Genomic DNA, 25,236 nt, shown 5'->3' with positions numbered 1-25,236 from the left:
TGCCTGAGTCCAGCATTGCCTTCACCTTGACTGGGTGTCCATTTGGGAGTTCTAGCACCACCTCTATCGCTATAGAAGCCTTGGGTGGGTCTGGTTGGGGCACTTCTGTTATCTGTTCGCTTGGCTGCTGCGCCCCCCTGTGGGCAGTCAAGCGCTGGCGTTTCCCTGCACCTTTTCCTCTGCCCCCTCCTCCTCGCTTCCAGCGGCTCCCACCATCCCTTGCCAAGCCTTTCTTTGTGGACAGACCCTGGCAAAGTGTCCTGGCCGTTGGCAGAGGAAACACTTCTTGGTGCTTTTCCCAGCCTTTCCCTCCCTTTTGACTCCTTGGTGGGCGCTCGGAGCCTCGCGGGCACGCGCCCCATCAATTTCCCTTGGCACCACGTCACCGGGAGACTGCTTTGGCATCTTAGGAATGCGGTAGTCAGGGCAACGCTCTCCTCTCCCTTCCCGCCTTTCCAAAGCGCGCGCTTCCTGGCGAGCGCCTATCGCCAGCGCAGCTTTCGTCAGCTGATCCATAGTCTCCGGGCGGGGCGCGCGGGAGAGCTCATCTTTAACGGTTGGGGACAACCCCTCCTCAAACAGCATCCGTATGGGAGGGCTATCCAGATCCCATTCGAGCCGGTGTATTAGCATCGCAAAGTGGGACCAGTAGTCTCTAACGGAAAGGTCCCCCTGCTTGCATCTCATCAGCTCCCTTTGGTTCACACTCTCCCCCAATTGGCTAGAATACATAGCGTCCATTGCCTGAAAAAACATCCGAACGTCCTTCATGGCGGGGTTCTGCGCGGCCATCAGGGGTCTAACCCATTCCCTCGCGTTGCCCTCAAGGTGCCCCACGATATACGCCACCTGCGCTGCCTCGTCAGCAAAGTCATCATGCTGCAGCTGCAAGGCGTACTCTATTTCCGTTCGGAATCCATTATATTCCTGGGGCTTCCCCCCAAATTTGTGTACTAGTCCGGGCACCTTCTTTGCCACTGGGGTGGGTCTAACCTGCGCGTCCTGGGTGCGCCTCTCATCCAGCCGCGCCGTCAGCAGGGCTACATGCCGTTCCAGCTCCTGGTTCCTCTTCACCAGGTCCTGCACCCCCGCAGCTTGCTCCGCTGCCCCGGCGCCTCCAGTCTGGCTCATGTTTCCACTGCTTGCGCACAAGTAACGTAAATGACTCTCGGATTGCTGTAATGGTTGTGAGGGGTTACTTGTGCGTAAATTGCCTTCAGTTTAGTTAGTTTGCTTGCCCAACCATGCTTAGGGTCAGAGCTCGCCCTCCGTGACCTGTTAGTCACTTGCAGAATCCGAGAGTGGGCGTCTCTTGAACCTCTTCCAGCATAAAAGCTGTTTGACCCCGAGTCTCCTCCTATGTTCTCTGCGCGGAACGCGTCTGCGCAAGTAAGGGGAAGGCAGGGGCGTCCCAGCGCTCTCTCCACTAGTTTCGGGTGAAGGGTCTTGGAGCCCTGTCACCAATTCCTCCATCTCCCTCACTTCTCTATGGGTGTTACACTGAAATCCTTCCCCCCTGCTAGTCCCCTCTCCGGCATCACTCGGGAGCCCTGCCTCCGTTTCTTGCTCTGATGGCAGTTCCCTGACACGGAAGAATTTAAAATAGAAAAAGGGACATGTCAGGGGTGCCCAATCTCTCCATTACTTTTTATATCCGTCCTGGAGGTTTTGTTGAACATGATTAGAAGGGATCAGCTGGTTAAAGGTGTACAGGTCGGAGCAAAACAGTACAAATTGAGAGCATTTGCAGATGATCTGGTACTTACATTACAAGAGCCTGAATCTAGTACTAAAAGGGTCTTAAAATTAATTAAAGAGTTTGGTCAAGTAGCAGGATTTAAACTGAACAAGTTAAAAACTAAGGTATTGGAGAAAAATTTAACAGCTATTGAAAAAGAGAGGTTTCAGAATGAGACAGGATTAACTGTGGTTAAGAATGTGAAATATTTGGGGATTAATATGACAGCTAAAAATGTGAATTTATTTAAAGATAATTATGAGAAATCTTGGACAGAAGTGAAAAAAGATTTAGAAATCTGGTCAAATTTGAAGCTTTCCTTGTCTGGTCGAATTGCGGTTATAAAGATGAATGTATTGCCTAGAATGTTGTTTTTGTTCCAAACATTGCAAATTGCGGACAAGATGGACTGTTTCAAGAAGTGGCAGAAAGATATTTCGAAATTTGTCTGGCAGGGCAAGAAACCCAGAATTAAATTCAAGATTTTAACTGATGCAAAGGAAAGGGGGGGATTTGCCCTGCCAGACCTTAAACTATACTATGAATCGGCAGCTTTCTGCTGGTTGAAAGACTGGCTGCTTCTTGAGAACACAGACATTTTGGACTTAGAAGGTTTTAATAATACTCTTGGGTGGCATGCATATTTGTGGTATGACAAGGTTAAAGCACACAAAGCCTTTAAAAATCATATTGTCAGGAAAGCATTGTATAATGTCTGGATTAGATACAAAGATTTGTTGGAAAATAAAACCCCAAGGTGGTTGTCGCCAATGGAGGCGAAGGCTGTGAAAAAGTTTAATATGGAGTCCAAATGGCCGAAATATTGGGAAATTTTGGAACAAGAAGGGGACAAACTGAAATTGCAGAGTTTTGAGAAATTAAAAGATAAAGTGCGAGACTGGCTTCATTATTATCAAATAATGGAGGTTTATAAGATGGACAGGAAAATTGGTTTCCAGGTGGAAAAATCAAAATTGGAAACAGAATTGTTAGAATCCAATACAAAAAAATTGTCAAAAATGTATAACTTTCTGTTGAAGTGGAATACGCAGGATGAAACGGTGAAATCAGTCATGATTAAGTGGGCACAAGACATTGGTCATAACATTATGTTTGCTGACTCGGAAAAGTTGTGGACCACCGGAATGAAATTTACGGCATGTAATGCCCTAAGAGAGAATATTATGAAAATGATTTATAGGTGGTACATGACCCCAGTCAAGCTTGCAAAAATTTATCACTTGCCTGATAATAAATGCTGGAAATGTAAAGAGACTGTAGGTACATTCTTTCACCTCTGGTGGACATGCCCAAAGATTAAGGCTTTCTGGGAAATAATATATAATGAAATGAAAAAGGTATTTAAATATACCTTCCTGAAGAAACCAGAGGCCTTTCTCCTGGGTATGGTCGGCCAATTGGTGCCAAAGGAGGATAGAACATTCTTTATGTATGCCACAACAGCAGCAAGAATACTCACCGCAAAGTATTGGAAGACACAAGATCTACCCACCTTGGAAGAATGGCAGATGAAGGTGATAGACTACATGGGACTGGCAGAAATGACTGGCAGAATCCGAGACCAGGGGAGAGAGACAGCGGAAGAAGATTGGAATAAATTTAAGGACTATCTTAGGAAACATTGCAAAATTAATGAATGTTACAAGGACGTTGGTTTAGAAATTACGTGGTTTCCAGCTGTAATGGATAAGTAAAAAGAAAAGAAAGGTTAAAAATTAAATGAAAATTAAGGGAAAGGATTTGCTGAATTAATAAATTAGAAATTGGAATACAGAAAGGGGAGGTATGAGGAAGTCGGGGAAGTAAGTTATAAGAAAATAAGGGATTGAAATTATACTTGTTTTTATTTTTGTCTGTTTGTATTATTGTTTTGTTTTGTTTTGATATAATTTTTGAAACTTTAATAAAAATCTTATAAAAAAAAAGAAAGAAAAGGTCCACTCAGGCAACCCAGCCAGGTGTTGGCACCGGCTTACGCACGAGCAACCCCTAGAACCATTACAGCAATCCATCAGTCCCTGACGTTGCTTGTGCGTAGCCCCGGAGAGGCAGCACGATGAGCCAAACAGGGCCGGCCGGAGAGACAGAGCAAGAAGCCATGGTGCAAGGTCTGGTCGAGAGGAACCGAGACCTGGAGGCGCATGTAGTTACCCTGTCTGCGCGGCTGGAGGAGAGACGGGCTCAGGATGCACAGGTCAGAGCCACCCCGATAGGGAGGAAGGTCCCGGGGCTGGTACACAAGTTTGGTGGAAAGCCCCAAGACTACAATGCTTTCCGAACGGAAATTCAGTACGCTTTGGAATTGCAGAAAAATGACTTTGCGGATGACAGGGAGAGGGTGGCTTACATTGTGGGACATCTGCAGGATGGGGCGCGCGAATGGATCAGGCCCCTAATGGTGACGCAGAATGATGCATTGAAGGATCTTAAGAAATTCTACCAGGGAATGGACGCGATGTTCTCCAGTGAGGTGGAGCAAAGCGTGACACGGCGGGAGCTGATGGGGTGCAAGCAGGGGGGCCAGTCCGTCAGAAACTACTGGTCGTGTTAGTCCACAAACTCGGGTGGGATCTGGACTCTGAACCAATGCAAATGTTGCTTGAAGCGGGTTTGTCCCCTGAAGTGAAAGACGAGTTGTCCTGAGCGCCCCGCACGCGGTCGATGGATGAACTCACAAAGACTGCTTGCGATCGGTGTACGCCAGGAAGCGCGGGCTCAGGAGAAGCGGGAGATAAGGGCGGAACGTTTCCATGACAACCGCATTCCGGAGATGCCGAAGGATTCTTCCCAGGCGGTGGAGCCGATGGAAAGCGCACGCGCGAAGTTTCAAACGATGGTGAAGGTCGGAAAAGGGAGGGGAAGGAATGGAAAACTACCAAGAAGTGTTTCCTCTGTCAGCGACCGGGACATTTTGCAAAGGTCTGCCTTCAACGAAAAGCCTGGCAAGGCATGATTTGGGCTGCAGGCCATGACGAGAAGGGGGAGGAAGGGCCGGTCCAGGGAAACTACAACGCCTGGCTGCCAACCAGCAGGGGCAGCAGCCAGGCCAGCGACCAATAGAAGTGCCCCAGCCTGACCCCCCCCCCAAGGCAGCTATAGCCATAGAGGTGGTGCTAGAACTCCGAAATGGGCACCCCGTCAAAGGCTGCTAGATTCTGGCAGCTCGTGTAATTTCTTCAGCAGAGACTTCGCTCTGGAGCACCAACTCCACCTGTTACCACTAGATTTTCCCTTGCAGGTGACCACCATTGATGGCAGGGAACTCCTGGGAGGGGAAGTGACACACCAGACACTGCCAATGCGAATGAGGGTCTCCAGGCACACGGAAACCATTGCCTTTCACGTGGCCACGCTGGCAGGACCCCCAATAATACTGGGAATGAGCTGGCTGGCTGGCAATACATGACCCAGTGGTGTCATGGCATCAGCGATTGGTCACCTTTGGGTCAGCTTACTGCTTAGAACACTGTCTGGGAGGGAAGGAACCAAGAATGACTGTGGCCAGGGTGGCTGGGTTGGCCCTGGAGCAAAAAGGGGAGGTGCCACCACAATATGCTGATTTGAAGGAGGTCTTCAGCGAGAGGGAGGCAGATAGACTGCCCCCCCACAGGCCATTTGACTGCCAAATCAACCTGCTTCCAGGGGCTCGGTTACGGGTGGGTAAGCTGTATGCCATGTCCGACTGGGAGATGCAGGAGTTGCGGCAGTTTATTGACAAGAACCTGAAGAGAGGTTTCATAAGGGAATCAAAGGCAGTGGGAGCAGTCCGGTGTTCTTTGTGGACAAAAAAAGAGATTAATCAGCCCAGATTAGTCGTGGATTACCGGGACGCAGGTGGCGCTGTGGGTTAAAGCCTCAGTGCCTAGGACTTGCCGATCGAAAGGTCGGCGGTTCGAATCCCTGCGGCGGGGTGCGCTCCCGCTGCTCGGTCCCAGCGCCTGCCAACCTAGCAGTTCGAAAGCACCTCCGGGTGCAAGTAGATAAATAGGGACCGCTTACCAGCGGGAAGGTAAACGGCGTTTCCGTGTGCGGCTCTGGCTCGCCAGATGCAGCTTTGTCACGCTGGCCACGTGACCCGGAAGTGTCTCCGGACAGCACTGGCCCCTGGCCTCTTAAGTGAGATGGGCGCACAACCCCAGAGTCTGTCAAGACTGGCCCGTACGGGCAGGGGTACCTTTACCTTTACCTTACCGGGCCCTAAACCTGGTGTCAGAACCTGTGACTTTCCCAATGCCCAGGATTGACGATATTTTGACACTTGTGAGGCAGGGGAAGATTTTTACCAAGCTGGACCTCAGGGGAGCATACAATCTGATTAGGATAAGGGAGGGGGACGAATGGAAAAACACCATGTTCACCCCCCTGGGGGCTTTTGAGTACTTAGTTATGCCATTTGGATTACAATCGGGGTCCGCCTGCTTTCAAGCCTTCATGCACCATGTGTTGGGGCCCCTGCTGTACAAGAATTGCGTAGCCTTTTTGGATGACGTCTTAATCTATTTGGACAATGAAAAGCAACACATCAGAGACGTCAGGGAGGTGCTACAGAGATTGAAGAAGCATCAGTTGTGGGTCAAGCTGGAAAAATGCCAATTCCACACCAGGGAGGTCGAGTTCCTGGGGTACAGGTTGTCAGACAAAGGACCCGGGCTATGGACCCGGGCAAAGTGAAGGCAATGCTGGAATGGAAAGCCCCCCAAAACAGAAAGGATGTGCAGAGGTTCCTAGGCTTCAGCAACTTCTACAGGAAGTTCATAAAGAACTTCGCTCACTTGACAGCACCCATAACGGATTGTCTTAGTAACAAAAAGAAGTTCGTGTGGACAGAGGGTGTGCAGCAATCCTTTGAAAGACTGAAGAAGGCGTTTGCCTCAGAGGAGCAGCTCCTGCATGTGGATCCGGAGAAGCCTATGAGACTGGAGACGGACGCGTCCGACCACGCCATTGGAGCGGTCCTTTTGCAGCCCGGGGCCAAGCAGAACTGGAGGCCGTGTGCCTTTTTCTCAAGGAAGCTGAGCAAGTCAGAGCAAAACTACACAGTGTATGACCGAGAACTGCTTGCGATCTATGCGGCATTTCGGCAATGGAGACATCTATTGATAGGGGCGCGGCACAAGATCCAGGTCCGAACTGACCACAAGAACTTGGAATACTGGCGGACCGCATGAGTGCTCAACCAGAGACAGATCAGATGGTCCTGTCCCATTAAACTTTAATTAGTTTAATGTAAATGCCCAGTGCGCTTCCATCGTCACAAGTCCCACTACAGCAGAGTATTTCGCACAGCAGTTGAAGAAGGGCAGGAGAGGCAGTATCTTTTCAGAGAGGAGTCTTGGAGCATGCGGTTTGTAACTCAAAGATAAGGTTTATTTACAAAAAACAAAAAACAACCCTGGCGAAGAACCACACATCTCAGCAAACACGCCCAAAAAGGGGAGAAAGGGGAAGAACAAACACACAGGAGACTATTTATACAAACTCATGTTCCTGGAAGCCTAATGACCTCCAGCTGCTCAGTGATTAGAGCGTTTCTGCTACCTTTTAACCCTTTGATAGCAACACCCCCTCTCGCTCGTAACACTGAGCTGTACCAACCTTAATTCAAATTTAAACCTGAACAGAAACATTTATGAGATTGCGGACCCAAAGCTTTCGTAAAACCGTCTGCAAGATTTTCTTGGCTTGGACAATACTTTAGTTCAATTAAACCTTGTTTTACACTTTGGCATACATTTTGATAACGGATATCCAAGTGTTTTGTGTGGGCCTTGAATTGACCTGATTTAGCTAGTTTAATACAAGGTTGGTTGTCTTCCCACACTCTGATAGGTAGGGAACATTCTCCAAACAATTCTTGTACCAGTTGCTTATAAAATTCCAGTTCTCTACATATATCTGATAATGCATTAAACTCAGATTCAGTTGAACTTAAAGCTATAAGTGATTGCTTTCTTGATCTCAAACCAATTAGTGCATTTCCAAATTTTATCGCCATTCCTGACACTGATTTTCTATCTGGTCCAGCATCTGCCCAACTACTGTCGGCCCAACATTCAAGTTGTGTGCTGCCCTCTGCTGATAGTTTTAAGCGAAACCTTTTGGTAGTTTGGAGATACCTTAAAACTCTTTTTACTCCTTGCCAAGCATGCATTGATGGTTTTTCAGCTTGTCTACACAGCATGTTGACAGCATATGTTATATCGGGCCGAGTCCACTGTGCAATGTGGAGTAGACTGCCTATCGCTGACTGGTAAACCCCGGGATTACTGAACTCTGCCTGTTGCTCAGTTTGAGCATCCTTTGTGTAACTTAACTCCATTGGGGTTTTAACGCCAGCACAGTTGTCCATTTTAAACCTTTCCAGCAACTGCTGGATCTTAGCTTCTTGGCTGAGCCAATAGTTCCCATTTTCATCTTGCTGAATTTTAACTCCTAGATAAACAGATACATTGCCTAGTGATTTTATCTGAAACCTTTCTCCAAGCTTTGTGGCAAATTGTTGTGCAAGTTTATCATCCTTTCCACTGTATAATAAATCGTCAACAAATATCAAAACTGCTTCTTGTTCACATCCCGAGCCTTTTAGATAAAGACACGCATCTGCTGCGCTCTTTCTGAACCCCATGCTCTCTAGAGCATCGTTTAAGCAGGAATTCCAATTACGGGCGGACTGTTTCAACCCATAAATGGATTTGTGTAGGCGCCAGACCTGGTTTGGCTTGTCTCCTTCAAAACCTGGTGGTGGTGTCATATAGACTTCCTCCTGTAAGTCTGCATTTAAATAAGCCTCATTGACATCAAAATGAAACAGCTTATTTCCCTTCTTAGCTGAAGAGGCTAAAAGCATTCTTAATGACTCCGATCTTGAAGTTGGGGCATAGATTTGAGAATAGTGAACACCTTTGCGCTGCGAAAACCCTTTTGCAACTAGCCGGGCTTTATATTGCAACTCTTCAGTAGTTGTGGGCTTTAAACGATATACCCATCGACAACCTACAGCTTGTTGCCCTTTCGGAAGCTCTGTACTTGTAAACACACCGAGAGACTTCATTGAAGCCATCTCTTTTTCCATTGCTTCCTGCCACTTAACGGCTTCTGAGCTTGGAAGCTGTTGTACCTCCATATAGCTATCTGGCTCACACTGTGCCATATTTACGTATACACTTGTCACCTTAAACCGCTCTGGTGGCTTGCCCTTTGTGGCACGATTTGACCTGCGCAATTGTTCCTCTTGTGCCCCGTCTGACCGTTGGCTGTCAGAATCTGTCTCAGACTTTATACCTGGATGTGCCTCTAGGGATAAAGACCTCCGTTTAGATACCTCCCTTGGGCTTGGTGTTGCAGGCGACCTGCTTCGCTTTTGCTGTCTGCTAGGCCTACTGACTGGCGATGTTGGAACACCCCTAGATTTTGGCTTTTCTACCTTAGGAGAAGGACCTTGTGCCTGGTCAGAATCTGCATCTGAACCATGTGCACCACCCTCTTCTGGCTCACTACCCTCTGGCCTTTCATTCTCAGCATAAATGCCTAAATCATCTCTCAAAATGTCAGGGTTAGCATGTAAGTGAGTCCATCCAGATTGCTCACAAAATTCAGCGCTCCTACTGAGGACCACTCTTGTAGTATCCCCATTTGGGTTCACGAACCTCCAAGATTTGGCGTGTGGTTCGTACCCACAAAAGATGAGTTTCCTAGCCCTTGGACCTCCCTTTTTCCTTAACGCTTTTGGGATAAGTACATAGGCTGGACATCCAAACACCCGAAAGTAATTAATTTTGGGCTTCTTCCCATATAAAGCAAAATATGGGGTAGTGGCAATTACCGAATTATATACTCGGTTCAGAATATGAGTAGCCGCCTGCCAGGCTTCCGCCCAGTAACTTTGAGGGAGTTTAGCATCAAACAACATAGAGTTTGCCAACTCTTGCAAAACCCTGTTTTTACGTTCGGCCACGCCTCCTTCTTGGGGGGAATAAGGTGTAGACAGACGATGCTTAATTCCCTTTTTCTTAAAGAAATTCGGCAACACAGACCCGGTAAATTCTGACCCTCTGTCTGTCTGAAAAGCAAGTACTCTAGTACCGAATTCAAGTTCCACTGCATGAACCCAATTTTTAACTGTTTCTGCAGTATCTGCTTTTGTTTTGAGAGGAAAAAACCATGTAACCTTTGTTTTGTCATCCGAGAGACACAGTGCATACCTCGAACCTCCCATGCTAGCAACAGGCATTGGGCCACATAGGTCCATATGCACAAGTTGGAATACTTTGTCAGATTTCCTATCTGAACTGGGATAGCTGCATCTATGAACCTTCGCCCTTTTGCATGCAGTACAATCCAAATACTTAGTACATTTGTTCATTTTGCACCCTTCTGATAATTCAGGTTGCCTTTTAACATACTGAAAATTAATATGTCCCAGACGGCGGTGCCATAAATGGACACAAGAATTATGGGTAGGTGAGTTCACACAACCAGCATGAACCTGTTCAACTTCATCTGGACTTGTCTCAAAATAATATAACCCATCTCTGCATTCCACCTGCAAAAGAGATACGTTATTCTTTGAAATAGTGCAAACCCCATTTTCAAACACAGTTTTAAACCCATTTCTATCTAGTTCTGACACAGACAAAATACACCCCTTCATTCCCTTTAGCACGTAGGCATCAATTTCTGTTTGCAAACATTTCAAGAACACTGTGCCTACGGTCTCTAAGGAACGTTTAGTTGAATCTGCCATTGTCACAACTTTAAGGGTTTGCAAATGTCTGCAATTCTGCAAACGGACACTAGATGGCGCCACCAGGTGGTGAGATGCACCACTGTCGATCAACCAGCGTAGATTGCTGCCTTGGCCACGCCCTTGCATCAACGCTATTACTGAAGCCATGTGCTGTGTGCTGTGGGAGTAGCCACGACCTCCTCCTCTTCTTCGACGTCCCCTGGAACTCCTTGTCTGGTAACTAGGGGTAACGGCCTTGGTGCTGTCTTGACCAGGTTCACGTGTGCAATTCCTAATTAAATGGGAAGGGGAACCACAGCGAAAACAGTGTCTAGCTGCAAAAGCATTTACTGTGTGCTCAAACTCAGCATCAACACTCTTAGGCACAGCATAACTCCCCTTTAAAGACAAACCTCTTTCTCTTTGCCTTTTATCCTGTTCATCTGCAAGCCGAGATGAAATGTATTCAAGGGTTAATTCAGTTGAAGGCATAGCTTCCAAAGTTAGAGCTAGAGTCTCATAGCTTTTATCAAGAGAAGACAACAATATGTATGACTGCTGCTCCATAGAGAAAGGAATGCCCAGCTGTCTTAGTTGATTAAAGGCAGACACCATTTTGGCAATATGTTCTTTCACACACGCTCCCGGTTGGAGATGTAAATCAAACAAACATCTTGTAGCATGGATCTTGGCCCCCGCAGTGTTTCTGGAATTTAGCCGCTGCAGAACCGTCCAGACCTCATGCGTGTTCTTTAACTCAGAAACATAAGGCATTTGCTCTGGTCCCACTGCCAAAACTAGTAGACCTTGGGCTTTCCTGTCACGTTTCTGTGAAGCTGCTGCTGTTGCTTTGTCTTCTGCAGACGCGTCTGCAGCTGCCTGTAAAGGCGGTGCTTCAGTACAACTCCACAACTCTTTTGCTTGCAACCAAACCCTCACTCTAGCCTTCCAATCTTGCCAATTTTTCCCATTGAGTCGCGTAAACGGGACAGAAAAACTTTCCTGGGACTCTGCCATCCTCCCTGGGGCTTAGGAACGATACTCACACACCTGTAGACCGTCTCCCAGCTGCTGAGGTGGCTCCTTGAAGAATAAGACGTCTTCCAGCGAGTACAAACTGCTCAGTGCCTGTTTAAAACTTTTCTAGGCACGTTGCAGGACTCAAGCTGCTTTGAAGGCTTTCGTTGTCGGCAACCGCTTCTGTCTTCGCTCCAGTCCTTTCATAAATCACTCTCAACTGCACTCCTTAGCTCCTTCTTGACGTACAAACAACCATAACCTGTCCCATTAAACTTTAATTAGTTTAATGTAAATGCCCAGTGCGCTTCCGTCGTCACAAGTCCCACTACAGCAGAGTATTTCGCACAGCAGTTGAAGAAGGGCAGGAGAGGCAGTATCTTTTCAAAGAGGAGTCTTGGAGCATGCGGTTTGTAACTCAAAGGTAAGGTTTATTTACAAAAACAAAAACAACCCTGGCGAAGAATCACACATCTCAGCAAACACGCCCAAAAAAGGGGAGAAAGGGAAGAACAAACACACAGGAGACTATTTATACAAACTCATGTTCCTGGAAGCCTAATGACCTCCAGCTGCTCAGTGATTAGAGCGTTTCTGCTACCCTTTAACCCTTTGATAGCAACAGGTCCCAGGAGTTCACCAAGTTTTCCTTCGAGATCCGATACGTGCCGGGAGAGGAAAACGTAAAGGCAGATGCTCTCTCCCGGAAACCGGAGTACATGGAAGGAGAGGGACCACCAGACACCAGGCACGTGTTCCCCAAGGACTGGTGGGTGTGGGGGGGAGCGTTGGTTGGGAAACGAGAACTGGCAGGGCTCACCAGAGACGATGAGTTCGCTTAGACAAAAATCAGGGAACTCGGAAAGGAAGACAATGGAGGGTTTGAGGAAAAGGAAGGGCTACTGTACTATAAGGGGGTGCTGTATGTACCGGGGGAGACTTTGAGGGGGAAGGTACTTAGACAGCTCCACGACAACCCAACAGCTGGGCACTTTGGACAGCACAAGACCATGCTACTTGTCACCAGGCAGTCCATACTGTTATGCTATTTATGTATATGTTTTGTCTATGCTGGTCTATGACCGTAATAAAGTACTTGACTTGACTTGCAGTTCTGGTGGCCAAAGCTGAGGGAAGACGTACGAGAATATGTATGAGGGTGCGACCGATGCCAGAGGGCTAAGGGGGAAAGGGCTGCCCCCGCGGGGTTACTGGAACACTTACCTACACCAGGAAAGCCCTGGGAGGTGGTGTCCATTGATTTTATGACAGATCTGCCCAAGTCAAGGGGAAAGACAGCGGTCATGGTAGTAGTCGATCTACTGACTAAAATGTGCCATTTTGTAGCTTGCTCACATGCAGCAACGGCAGAGGAGACAGCCAGGCTGTTTGTGGATCACATTTTTAGACTGCATGGGGCTCCCTTGAGGGTAATCTCGGATCGCGGGAAACAATTTACTTCCCGGTTCTGGAGGAAGCTCATGAGCTTGCTACAGGTCGAGGTGAGCTTCTCGACGGCGAGGCACCCAGAAACCAACGGACAGGCCGAAAGAGCGAACGGTATACTTCAGCAATACCTACGCTGCTATGTCAGTGAGAGACAGAATGATTGGGTAGAGAAATTAGCTTTGGCTGAATTTGCGTACAATAACGCTGAACATGTGTCCACGGGAATGAGCCCTTTCATGGCCAATTACGGGTGTCACCCCAGGGCCTTCCCGGGGCGGGGGGAGGAAGGATGGAGTGTACCTGCAGCTGAGCAATTTGTGGAGGAAATGGAGGCCTTACACCAGCAACTCAGGTTGAACTTGGAGCGGGCCAAGGAAGTTTACAAGAGGCAGGCGGACAGGCACCGTCGGGAGGGGGAGGCCATACGGGTGGGAGACCGGGTGTGGTTGTCATCCCAAGGGTTGCCCCTAAAGGGAGGGTGCAAGAAGTTGCAGCCGAGGCGGCTGGGGCCTTTTGAGGTAATACAGCAGGTTAACCCAGTGGCATTTAAACTCAAGTTGCCTGACAGCACATGAAGATACATCCGGTGTTCCATAGGTCCCTACTTTCACCTTACAGGGAGGGGCGGGAATTCCCGGGACGGGAGGGAGGGGTTACCACCCACCCGCGGGTAGAGGAGAGGGAACACTGTAACGAAGCCACGGAAATACTTGATTCAAGGTGGCGAGGTCACCAGGTAGAGTACTTGGTAGCCTGGGAGGGGGAACCTAGGTCGGAAAACACGTGGGTCCCTGCTGAATCAATCACTGACAGGTATCTGGTGGAAGAATTCCACAGTTTGTTCCCAGATAAGCCCAAACCATTAGCTAGATTCTGGGAGGAAGAATTTGGACCCACAGACGATGAAGGGGACTTTGTGGGTTTTCCTGCCTCCGAAGAGGAGGGAGAGGAGGTGTCCAAGGGAGAAGAATCAGATTGGGAGGTTCAATAATAATAATAATAATAATAATAATAATAATAATAATAATAATAATTTATTATTTGTACCCCGCCCATCTGGCTGGGTTTCCCCAGCCACTCTGGGCGGCTTCCAACAGAGATGAGAAATACACTAAAATGTCACATATTAAAAACTTCCCTGAACAGGGCTGCCTTCAGATGTCTTCTGAATGTCAGGTAGTTGTTTATCGCTTTGACATCTGATGGGAGGGCATTCCACAGGGCGGGCGCCACTACCGAGAAGGCCCTCTGCCTGGTTCCCTGTAACTTGGCTTCTCGCAGTGAGGGAACCGCCAGAAGGCCCTCGGAGCTGGACCTCAGTGTCCGGGCAGAACGATGGGGGAGGAGACGCTCCTTCAGATATACTGGACCGAGGCCATTTAGGGCTTTAAAGGTCAGCACCAACACTTTGAATTGTGCTCGGAAACGTACTGGGAGCCAATGTAGGTCTTTCAAGACCGGTGTTATATGGTCTCGGCGGCCGCTCCCAGTCACCAGTCTAGCTGCCGCATTCTGGATTAGTTGTAGTTTCCCGGTCACCTTCAAAGGTAGCCCCACGTAGAGCGCATTGCAGTAGTCCAAGCGGGAGATAACCAGAGCATGTACCACTCTGGTGAGACAGTCTGCAGGCAGATAGGGTATTAGCCTACGTACCAGATGGAGCTGGTAAACAGCTGCCCTGGATACAGATTTGACCTGTGCCTCCATGGACAGCTGTGAGTCCAAAATGACTCCCAGGCTGTGCACCTGGTCCTTCAGGGGCACAGTTACCCCATTCAGGACCAGGGAATCCTCCACACCTGCCCGCCTCCTGTCCCCCAAAAACAGTACTTCTGTCTTGTCAGGATTCAACCTCAATCTGTTAGCCACCATCCATCCTCCAACCGCTTCCAGACACTCACACAGGACCTTCACCGCCTTCACTGGTTCTGATTTAAAAGAGAGGTAGAGCTGGGTATCATCTGCATACTGATGAACACCCAGCCCAAACCTCCTGATGATCTCTCCCAGAGACTGCATGTAAATGTTGAAAAGCATGGGGGAGAGGACAGAACCCTGGGGCACCCCACAAGTGAGAGCCCAGGGGTCTGAACACTCATCCCCCCCCACCACTTTCTGAACACGGCCCAGGAGGAAGGAGCGGAACCACTGTATGACAGTGCCCCCAGCTCCCAGCCCCTCAAGACGGTCCAGAAGGATGTCATGGTCGATGGTATCAAACGCCGCTGAGAGATCCAGCAGAACTAGGAAACAGCTCTCACCTTTGTCCCTAGCCCGCCGGAGATCATCAACCAGTGCGACCAAGGCAGTTTCAGTCCCATGATGAGGCCTGAATCCTGACTGGAAGGGATCCAAATGGTCCGCTTCTTCCAGGCGTGCCTGGAGTTGTTCAGCAACCACTCGCTCAATCACCTTGCCCAAGAATGGAAGGTTTGAGACTGGGCGATAATTGGCCATCGTGGCCGCATCTAAAGATGGTTTTTTAAGAAGCGGTTTAATAACCGCCTCTTTCAGCGGGTCTGGGAAGGCTCCCTCATGGAGGGAAGCATTCACCACCCCACGAAGCCCATCGCCCAGTCCTTCCCGGCTAGCTTTTATAAGCCAGGATGGGCAAGGATCCAGGAGACAGGTGGTTGGCTTCACTCGTCCAAGCAGCCTGTCCACATCCTCGGAGGTAACAGATTGGAATTGATCCCACACAACTTGACCAGACAGGACTCTAGCACTCTCCCGCCCCGGCCCTGCTCCCACGGTGGAGTCTACTTCTTCCCGAACCTGAGCGATTTTATCTGCAAAAAAAATTGCAAAATCATTGCAGGAGAACATGTGGCCAGTACTGGGCCCCGATGTTACAGGTGGTTCCGCTAAATTGTGAACCACCTGAAAGAGTCTCCTGCTGCTGTTTTCTGCAGATGCAATAGAGGCGGTGAAGAAAGTCTTCTTCGCCGTCGCTATCGCCACTTGGTAGGCTCGATGTTGAGCTCTAACCTGTGTCCGGTCAGATTCGGAATGAGTTATCCGCCACCGGCGCTCTAGCCGTCTCAACGATTGTTTCATTGCCCTCAGATCCGTGGAAAACCACGGGGCTCTCCGGGCTCCATGCAATCGGAGAGGGCGCTTCGGAGCCAAACAGTCAATAGCCCTGGTTAACTCCACATTCCAGCGGGCCACCAGGGAATCGGCTGAAAGGCCATCAACATGGGATAAAGCATCCCCTACCACTCTCTGGAAACCATTTGGATCCATTAAGTGGCGGGGGCGGACCATCCAAATCGGTCCCACCTCCCTGCAGAGGGGATGGGTCGCAGAGAAGTCCAGTTGCACCAGGAAGTGGTCTGGCCATGGCACTTCTTTCGTTTCACTTTTACTTAGTGTCAGATCACCAACATCCGTAGAGGTAAACACCAGGTCCAAGGCATGTCCGCGGCTATGGGTTGGGCCAGACTTATTCAGGGACAGCCCCATGGAGGCCATGCTTTCCACGAAGTCCCGAGCAGCCCCTTGTAAGGTCGTGTCGGCATGGATGTTAAAGTCCCCTAGGACAACCAAGTTAGGTGTCTCCAGGAGAACATCCGCCACGACCTGAAGCAGCTCGGGCAGGGAATCCTTGGTGCAGCGGGGAGGTCGGTACACCAAAAGGAATCCTGTACTGCCCCTATTGCCCAACTTCCAGAACATGCACTCAGAAAACTGGGTCTTCCCAATAGGACGCCTGGTGCAAACTAATGACTTCCAAAAAATCACTGCAACCCCCCCTCCCCGCCCACATGACCTGGGTTGCTGTGCGTAAGAGAAACCTGGTGGACAAGCAGCGGCAAGGACAGGCCCATCTGCTTCATCCAACCAAGTCTCTGTTACACATGCCAGGTCAAGTCCTCCATCCATGATCAAGTCATGGATGGCAGTGGTCTTATGAATCATTGACCTGGCATTGCACAGCAACACTTTCAGGTTCAACCAGAGGGAAGAGATCCGAGCGGATGGGAGGCTGATTTTGAATCCTCAGAAGATGATGACAGCTCCTTCAGGGGATTCCCCGCATCGTTGGCCGAGGAGAGAGGGGAGGTTGTATCGGAAAATTGCGCCGGGGGGGTGTCCTGAGGAGGAGGTGGATGTCAGGGAACTGCCATCAGTGCCGGAGGGAGAGAGCAAAAGCCAGAGGGATTCCAGAGAGCGTCCCGGGATGGGGAGAGGCAGCCCATCTTTTGGGGAAGAGAATCAGCGTAGCACCAGTGGAGAAGGGGGGCAGATGGGGGAATCGGCGAGGCGGTCCCATGACTCCTTGCCGGGGACCAGCGGGGAGGGTAAGGGTCCTCTGCTGCCTACGCCCTCCTTGCGCAGAAGGCTTCCGCGCAGGGAGAGTAGGAAGAGACTAGGCGTCAAAGAGCTTCTTTGCTGGAAGAAGTTTAAGAAACGCCCACTGACGGATTCTGCCAGCGATTCAGACAGCCACGGGTGAGTAGCTGTCCGGACAGAAAAGGTTCACTCAGGCAACCCAGCCAGGTGTTGGCACCGGCTTACGCACGAGCAACCCCTAGAACCATTACACGTACCTAGCATTTTCCTTTTTTTTTGTTTGTTTGTTAGGGTTAGGGTTACATGTAAGCAAAGGTTTAACAAACATCAAGCCTATTAGATAACTTAAATGTAGGTTTTTATTTTATTTTTTTTTATTTTTTTGCAATGTCCTCTACCTCAGTTTTTGTTTGTGCAACCATGGCAGGACCACTTGCCTGTTGAGCTGGGCATGAGGGTACAAGCTGATGATAATGCAAATCAGAACACAACTGTCCTTTGGGTTTTGCAGCTGTTCAAATTTTGCAATACAGCTCGTAGCTAAAAATAAATAAATAAAGATTTTTTTTGGGGGGGAGTACCAAAATACGTTTTAAATGTGTATTTTAGGTGACAGGAAGGGCAGGATAGAAATGAAAATTTTAAAGTATATTTTCCGATTAATGTGGAAGTGGGACAGAGCAGACTGAATGACTGAACCCATGCACAGTTTGATCTATTGTGCCCTAATCTTGAGTTGTGTGTCTGAAAACCCCCTTTTGGGTTTGTGGGCTCACTTTCCCAGCTTCACACCTGCTTGTGGCTAAGATCTCTGGGGATGGGGGCAGGAAGGAAGATGTACAGCGTCCCTGGACCAATAGTTGTATTTTTCCAAATGGCAGTTTAGTTTTCAGAGCTCTCTTCTTTTTTCTTTTCTTTCCCCCCAACCAAACAATCCTCCTCAGCTTTTGTTGAGAAGAAATCAAAGAACAGTTTCCGGGACTTCATTCCTGTGGTGCTGAGCAGCCGCACACGCAGCCAGTCAGGTGAGTGGCTGATTCCTTCAACCTGGGGTAGGGGAACCTGGCTATTTTTCAGGGAGTTGTGGTCTGTCTGAAACATATGCTTGTGTGTTGTGTAAAATCTTCTTAGCTTAGCTGCCTTGGTCCCCCAGTCCCTAAACAACCATACAGAAAGAGACAAGCAATATCTGTGCTTTGGGTCAATTTAATTTTGAAACCAAGTGTGCAGGCTTTTGAGTTACACAGGTCTCTTCCTCAGAGTGAATTTGGAAGAAAAATCAGCATCTGGATTTGCTAATTGTTTTGATGTTGTTGTTACTTGTGAAATGAATTATATATTAGGGGATCCTGAGAGGAAAAATTGGGCACAAAAGAGGGAGGTGTTGCTAAAGCTGAGATCCCGAGGTGTAGTGCTTAATTCTGATTCAAGAGCGGGGGGGGGGGGTCCTTTCCTTTCCTTCTTCCTGTAGGAAGCATGGGAGGCTCTTCTGTTAACATGTTGGAGGAGTGTGGCCAGGAGATTCTACTGCCGGTGGAAGAGGAAGAAGAGAATGTTGAGGGAGAGGATCAATTCACCCTGAGGCATCGCAGGTTGAGAAAATCCCCCCACCTCTCCCCCCACTCCGGCTGCAAAGACAGAGAGCAGTCGCGGTCAGAGAAGAGCAGTTTCCACTCGCGCAAGGGTCAGGAGATGCCGTGGCAAGTGGATGCCACTCGGCAGCTGTGGAGCTGCAAGGAGGCGGCGGAGGAGAGCGGCCACATCATACCTACGGGACTGCCTCTTCCGGTATGCCCCACGGAGAGCCTCAAGGTCCATAAATAGCAACACCCTAGAGATCCCGGGCCCTAAGGAAGTCAGATTAGCTTCAACCAGAGCCAGGGCCTTTTCAACACTGGCTCCGGCCTGGTGGAACGCTCTGTCCCATGAGACCAGGGGCCTGCAGGATCTGATTTCTTTCCGCAAGGCCTGTAAAACAGAGTTGTTCCGCCTGGCCTTTGGCTTGGAATCAACTTGATCCCCTCTCCCTCTTTCATTTTTCCTTTCTTCTTCTGTGATGGAACTCCTATTTGGGGACTTCCCTGGGTTTTTTCTGGCCCACGTAGGACCAGTCTGGATAGTTGGCCTTGAAGATTTGACGTTTTTATCCCCAAAACGTTTTTTGTTTTTTAAAAAATATTTTTTATTAACCGGCCAATCAAATCAAATCAAATCAAATCACATCACATAAATTCCAAATTACAAAGCTGAATTTTGAATTTTGTTGAGGGAACCCATATTTCAAGATCCAAAGGGGGATTCTGATCATCTTCTTGCCACTGCGTTAATGTCCAAATCAGTCCAAACAAAGTTCATAATTCTATCCAGTCTTATCTTGCTGTTTCCACATCACATCTTGTTCATATATTTTCTCTTTTTTCTTTCTGATCTCTTCTGATAGTCTCCTTAAGCCGATAAACACCAATAATAATCCTGTGTGAATTTTTCCGTTCTTCCAATCCTCACATCGAGATGGTTTCCATATATCATCGCCTTCATAGATAACAGTGCTCTTTCCATCATTAATTACAGAACTGTCGTTCTTAAGTCCCACTGAGGAGTTTCACCCACAATATAAAAACAGCTCTATTTCTCTATTTCTCCTCTCAGACTTAAGTCCTCCGACAGAACTTCCCAATATGGCGACGGAATTTTTAACTGCGTCATTCCAAAGCCCTTATACATTCCACGCTCTTCTTAAAACATGCTTTGGTTCGATAGTTTATCTCCACACAGCCTTAAATCCACAGCTTAAGTCCTTAAAACGACATTTCTGACTTATGAGGGGGGGGGGATTCTTGTTTAATCACATAAAGGAAAGAAAGGAAAGGTTTTTTTCCCCCTCCCCCATCAGTCCCTTTGCCATACCGAGTCTTGGCGTATCTTCTCATGATTTATACTTGTTCCTCTGACTCGTCTTGTTTTATCAGAGATCTCTTCTTTTAGCAGTCTTTACTCCCCCTTCTTCCTTGAAATATGTGCATTCGCTTCATCCAAATTGTTTCTTTTGAAGTTCTTGCAGCTTTTGGCGCGGATCAGAGACGGCGTCCAGGAGCGCCGAAATCCCACAGGAGGGCATTGTGCCTAGTGCCCCCATCCCCACAAATTTGGGGGTGGTATAGGGCACAGCAGGCAAGGGCAGTCCCCCACCACAATCCGAGGGGGGGGTAGGGAGGCTATTTACTCCCATCACAGCCTCCAATTTACCTCGTGTGGGTCGGAGAGATGTTATTGTCAGCCATCTTCTGATGCGCCCCTAGTGGTCCCTCTTTATCCCCCAAGAACAGATAAGATGGTGGCGCGTGTAGATGCAGCGGCTGGTTGCTCCTCAACTCAGAATTTGGCTTTTTTGTCCTGCCAAAATAGACTTGTTTATAGTCGGCAGGACATGTTATCTATTCGGCTACGGAGTGAGTGCTGCACAAATTGTGAGTGTCTCCGCGTCTGCAAGGAAGATTTTTTGACTTCAAAGAACTGGGGAGTATGGACTTCCGGAGGCGGCGCAAAACAGCAATGGCGGTCCTCTTTACTCAGTGAAGAGGGGCTCCGCGAAAAAGGGTCGTCCGCTACGGCAAAGCGGAGACCCATTAAGAAAAACCGCAGGCAGAGCGAGCCTGCGGCCGTGGGACTCGGCGGGCGCCCAAAGCCCCCCCGGAAACGAAGAAGGGGCTCCGTAAGGGGCTCCGGAACGCGAAAGGGGGAGCGGCGCTGTGAGTTCATCGCTCTTTTCGTGGATGCAAAGCCGCGCTGCTGCTGCTGATGAGCGCCGACCTTTCTTCTTGAAAACATCAAAATTGGCTGCTACATACCCGTGAGTAAGGGGAGTTAAACATCGGAAAATTTGGGAATTTGGTTGAAATTCGGCTGAAAACGGGAGGTGAGTAACAGGAAGTCTGTCTCCCGATCCTGCTAACCAGATTAAAGCAATTGCGCAGAAGAGTGCTGAAGCGCCGAAAGGGGATTGTAAAAGTAAAACGAGGGTGTATTTGACAGACTTCGTAGTGAAAAGACAAGCAGGAAATCTTTGTAAAAGTTGTGGATTTTATTTTTGGGACCGTCTTCCTAATTTTGAGCTATGTGGAGTTAAAAGGGACAACCCAGCTATTGGGCTGTCAGTGTGCAAAGGAGAACTGTCAAACTGCTGATACTGTTATTGGAGCTTAACTGATACATAGACTGAGATACTAACGTTTAAACATTGTTGCTGGGACCTTTCTTGACACCTTGTGGCTTTTCTTCAAGACAAAGAAAGCCTGTGGAAACTTCCTTTTGTGCTCTGGAACTATTAAAGACTTAACATAGGGAATATAAGAACTTCAATGGCGGACAAGAGCTCTCTCCTTCCTTGAAACTTTGAAATACCCCCACCTAGAGGATTGTGGAGACATAGAGGCCTGGGAACTGTACTTTATTGTGATTCTCTGTGGTTAAATTGTTTACACTCTGGACTTTGTCTAACTTATGAAACAAAAGAAAATTTGACCTTGAACAGAGGCAGGTGTGGAATGAGTGGCACAGGGAGAACAAGAGCAGCTAAAGCTAAAGAAAAAGAAAAGAAATCAGGGCAACTTGTTCAAACAACCCTATCTCATCAACGAAGATCATCCGTCCCAACTGTGCTGACAGCACAGGAGGTGGAAATTGAAGAGCCTGTTGTAGAGCCTGCTGCAGAAGATATGGCAACTGGAGGATCTGAAATAGTCCTGAAACAAATCTTGGAACAACTTGGAATTTTAAATCAAAAAGTGGACAATCAATCATCAAAAATTGACCAAGCTACATCCTCTATTACTAAATTATCTGAGCAAGTTTCTCATCATACTCAGGCAATTGAAAAATTGCAAGGGGCAACGACTGAAAATTATAAACTTGCGGTGGAAGCTAGTCAAAAAGCAGAACAGGCAAACAAAAAGGTTGATGAGATTAGGGGGGAAGTAAGGCCTCTGAAAAGACAGGTAGGGGAACAACAAGCCTACCTGTCATTGGTTGAATTGAAAAGTAAGGAAAATAATCTCAGATTAAGGGCTATCCCAGAATTGGAGGAAGGAAATCTACAGGGATTTTTAACACTTTTGTTCTCCAAATTCTGGGGGATAGAGGAAGATAAGGACTTTAAAATTGTGACTGCCTTTAGACTGGGAAAATTGATAAAGAAGGACAAGTCCAGAGACTGTTTGGTTATTTTGAGATCAAGAGAGGAAAGAGACAAGATACTAGGCCTACATTTCAAAACATCTTTGGAGATAGAAGGTAAAAAGGCTGAAATTTACAGAGATATACCTAAACACCTTTTGGATCTTAGGACCACCTATACAGATTTGACCAAATTGTTGAGATACAACACAATCCCTTATAGGTGGGAGTTTCCGCAAGGACTATCATTTACCTACAAAGGAAGGAAAGTAAGAATCAAAACACCGGAGGACCAACAGAAGTTCCTACACGACCACGAGGAGGACCTCCAGAAAGGAGCTGCAGCTTCTTGGCCTCCACCACCACCGGGACCATCTCCAAAGCCTACACCGCCTGGATCTGGACCAACATTACCACCTCCGGGATCGGAGGGAAACCTAGACACCCCATTGTAGACCCACCAATTAGACCAGGATGTCGCTGCAGCTTCTTAGTTGGAATATAAACGGCGGAAATTCTCCGGAAAAAAGAAGAAAAGTATTTCATATCTTGAAAAAAGAACAATTGGACATTATTTGCCTGCAAGAAACGCATGTGACAAGGCTCCACAGAAAAGTGCTAATTAATAAAAGACTAGGCCAAGAATTCATCTCTTCGGACAAAGTGAAGAAAAGAGGAGTGGTGATATATGCAAAGGAGAGCCTGTCACCGAAATTCTTATTCAAAGATGAACACGGCAGAATTTTGGCGATTGAAATTCAGACACAAGGAGAAAAATTTCTGATATTAGGAATATACGCCCCAAATGAAGGAAAATCGGAATTTTTCAGGAAGCTGCATGAGATTATGCTGGACTACCTAGACTACAACAACATCATCATGATGGGTGATATGAACGGGGTTGTGTCTGTAAATATGGATAAGTCGCAAAGTGCTAACATAACGAAAGATGGCAGACTACCTAAAACTTTTTTTGAAATGACTGACAATGTGGACTTAATTGACATATGGAGGGTTAAGAACCCCCTAGGAAAAGAAGGGACTTTCTTTTCTGAAGCTCATCTGACATGGACACGAATCGACCAAATATGGATAACTAGAGGACTGGCACCTAAGACTAGAAAGGTGGAAATCTGCCCAAAAACCTGCTCCGACCATAATGCTTTGAAAATGGAACTCAGACTAAATACAACCGGATCCTTCAGATGGAAAATGAATGACACCCTACTAAGGGATGAGAAGATTGTTAAGAAGGCCCAAAAAACTTTAAAGGACTATTCTGAGATAAATTTAAATACCACTGTGGAAAAAAGAATAATCTGGGACGCAAGTAAAGCAGTCATGAGAGGGTTTCTAATACAACAAAACACGATCAAGAAAAAACTCTGGAATGAAAAGAAGGAGAAGATATTGGAAAAAATAAGAGATGGAGGAAAAAAACTAAGATCCAGGCCCAAGTCGAAGGAAGTGCTGAGAGAAGTGAAATTTTTCCAAGCACAATATGTGAAATTGATAAATCAAGAGGTGTAATGGAGAATTAAACAAATGAAACAAAGATCTTTTGAATCAGCAAATAAGTGTGGGAAACTGCTAGCATGGCAGTTGAAAAAGAGACAAAAACTTAATACAGTTACAAATCTAGAGATTGAAGGGAGAATGGTACAGAAACCCGAGGAAATTAGAAAGTGCTTCCAGAGATACTTCAAAGAGCTTTATTCACAAGGGCCACAGAAAGATTCGGAGGTGGACCAATTTCTTAAAACCAACGGATTACAGAAAATACCTCAGGAAATGAGAACAACCCTGAATAGTAATATCACACAGCAAGAAATTGAAAGCGCCATTCAGAACCTCCAATTAGGCAAATCTCCAGGCCCCGACGGACTTACCTCCAAATACTATAAGGTTTTGAAGGACTATTTGATACAACCTTTGTTGGAGGTTTGTAACCAGATTATGGAGGGGAGGAAGGCACCGGAAACGTGGAAAGAAGCCTTCATCACATTGATACCCAAACTAGAAACTGAAAAGACTCAGCTTAAGAACTACCGCCCCATCTCACTCCTAAATGTGGATTACAAAATTTTTGCAGACATTTTGGCAAGCAGGTTTAAAAAAGTGCTTAATGAAGTGATCCATAAGGACCAGGCTGGCTTTCTCCCTGGTAGGCATTTGTTTGGCAACACAAGAAACATTATTGATATTTTGGAGCTTTTACAAACAAAGCTAAACACTAGAGCGGTGCTAATCTTTATTGATGCGGAGAAAGCCTTTGACAATATTTCCTGGATGTTTATGAAGAAAAATTTGGAAGGGATGGGAGTGGGGCGGGGGTTTGAAAATGGAATAGAAGCAATATATTCAGAACAAAAAGCGAAATTGATAGTAAACAATGTGGTGACAGAGGAGTTTAAAATTGAAAAAGGGACACGGCAGGGGTGCCCCCTATCCCCCCTATTGTTTATTTCAGTTCTGGAGGTGCTATTGAACATGATTAGAAAGGACCGGTTGGTACAGGGAATTGAGGTCGGAGTGAAACAATATAAATTGAAAGCATTTGCAGATGACCTGGTATTAACATTGCAGGAGCCTGTCTCTAGTACTAAAAGAGTGTTAGAATTAATTTCGGACTTTGGTCGGGTGGCGGGATTTAAGTTGAACAAGCAAAAAACTAAGGTTATAGCAAAAAATTTGACAATTACAGAAACAGATGAGTTTGTGAAAGAAACAGAATTAAATGTGGTTAAAAAAGTAAAATACCTAGGGGTGTATCTGACCTCCAAAAATTTGAATCTGTTTAAGGACAACTACGAGAAAT

General features: G+C 47.3%; 1 protein-coding gene across 1 annotated transcript in view; it reads left to right on the top strand.

Moving 5' to 3' along the window:
• Positions 1–25,236, top strand: part of LOC310835981 (BCL-6 corepressor-like protein 1) — a 142,092-nt gene that overhangs the window by 41,650 nt on the left and 75,206 nt on the right. The window contains 2 exon segments of the mRNA XM_083720952.1: positions 18,191–18,271; positions 18,718–19,034. Coding sequence (XP_083577078.1) covers positions 18,191–18,271; positions 18,718–19,034 — 398 coding nt within the window.

This window comes from Podarcis gaigeae, assembly GCF_964106915.1.
Source record: "Podarcis gaigeae genome assembly, chromosome: W".
Lineage (NCBI taxonomy): Eukaryota > Metazoa > Chordata > Lepidosauria > Squamata > Lacertidae > Podarcis > Podarcis gaigeae.
This window is presented reverse-complemented; position numbering and strand designations above follow the sequence as displayed.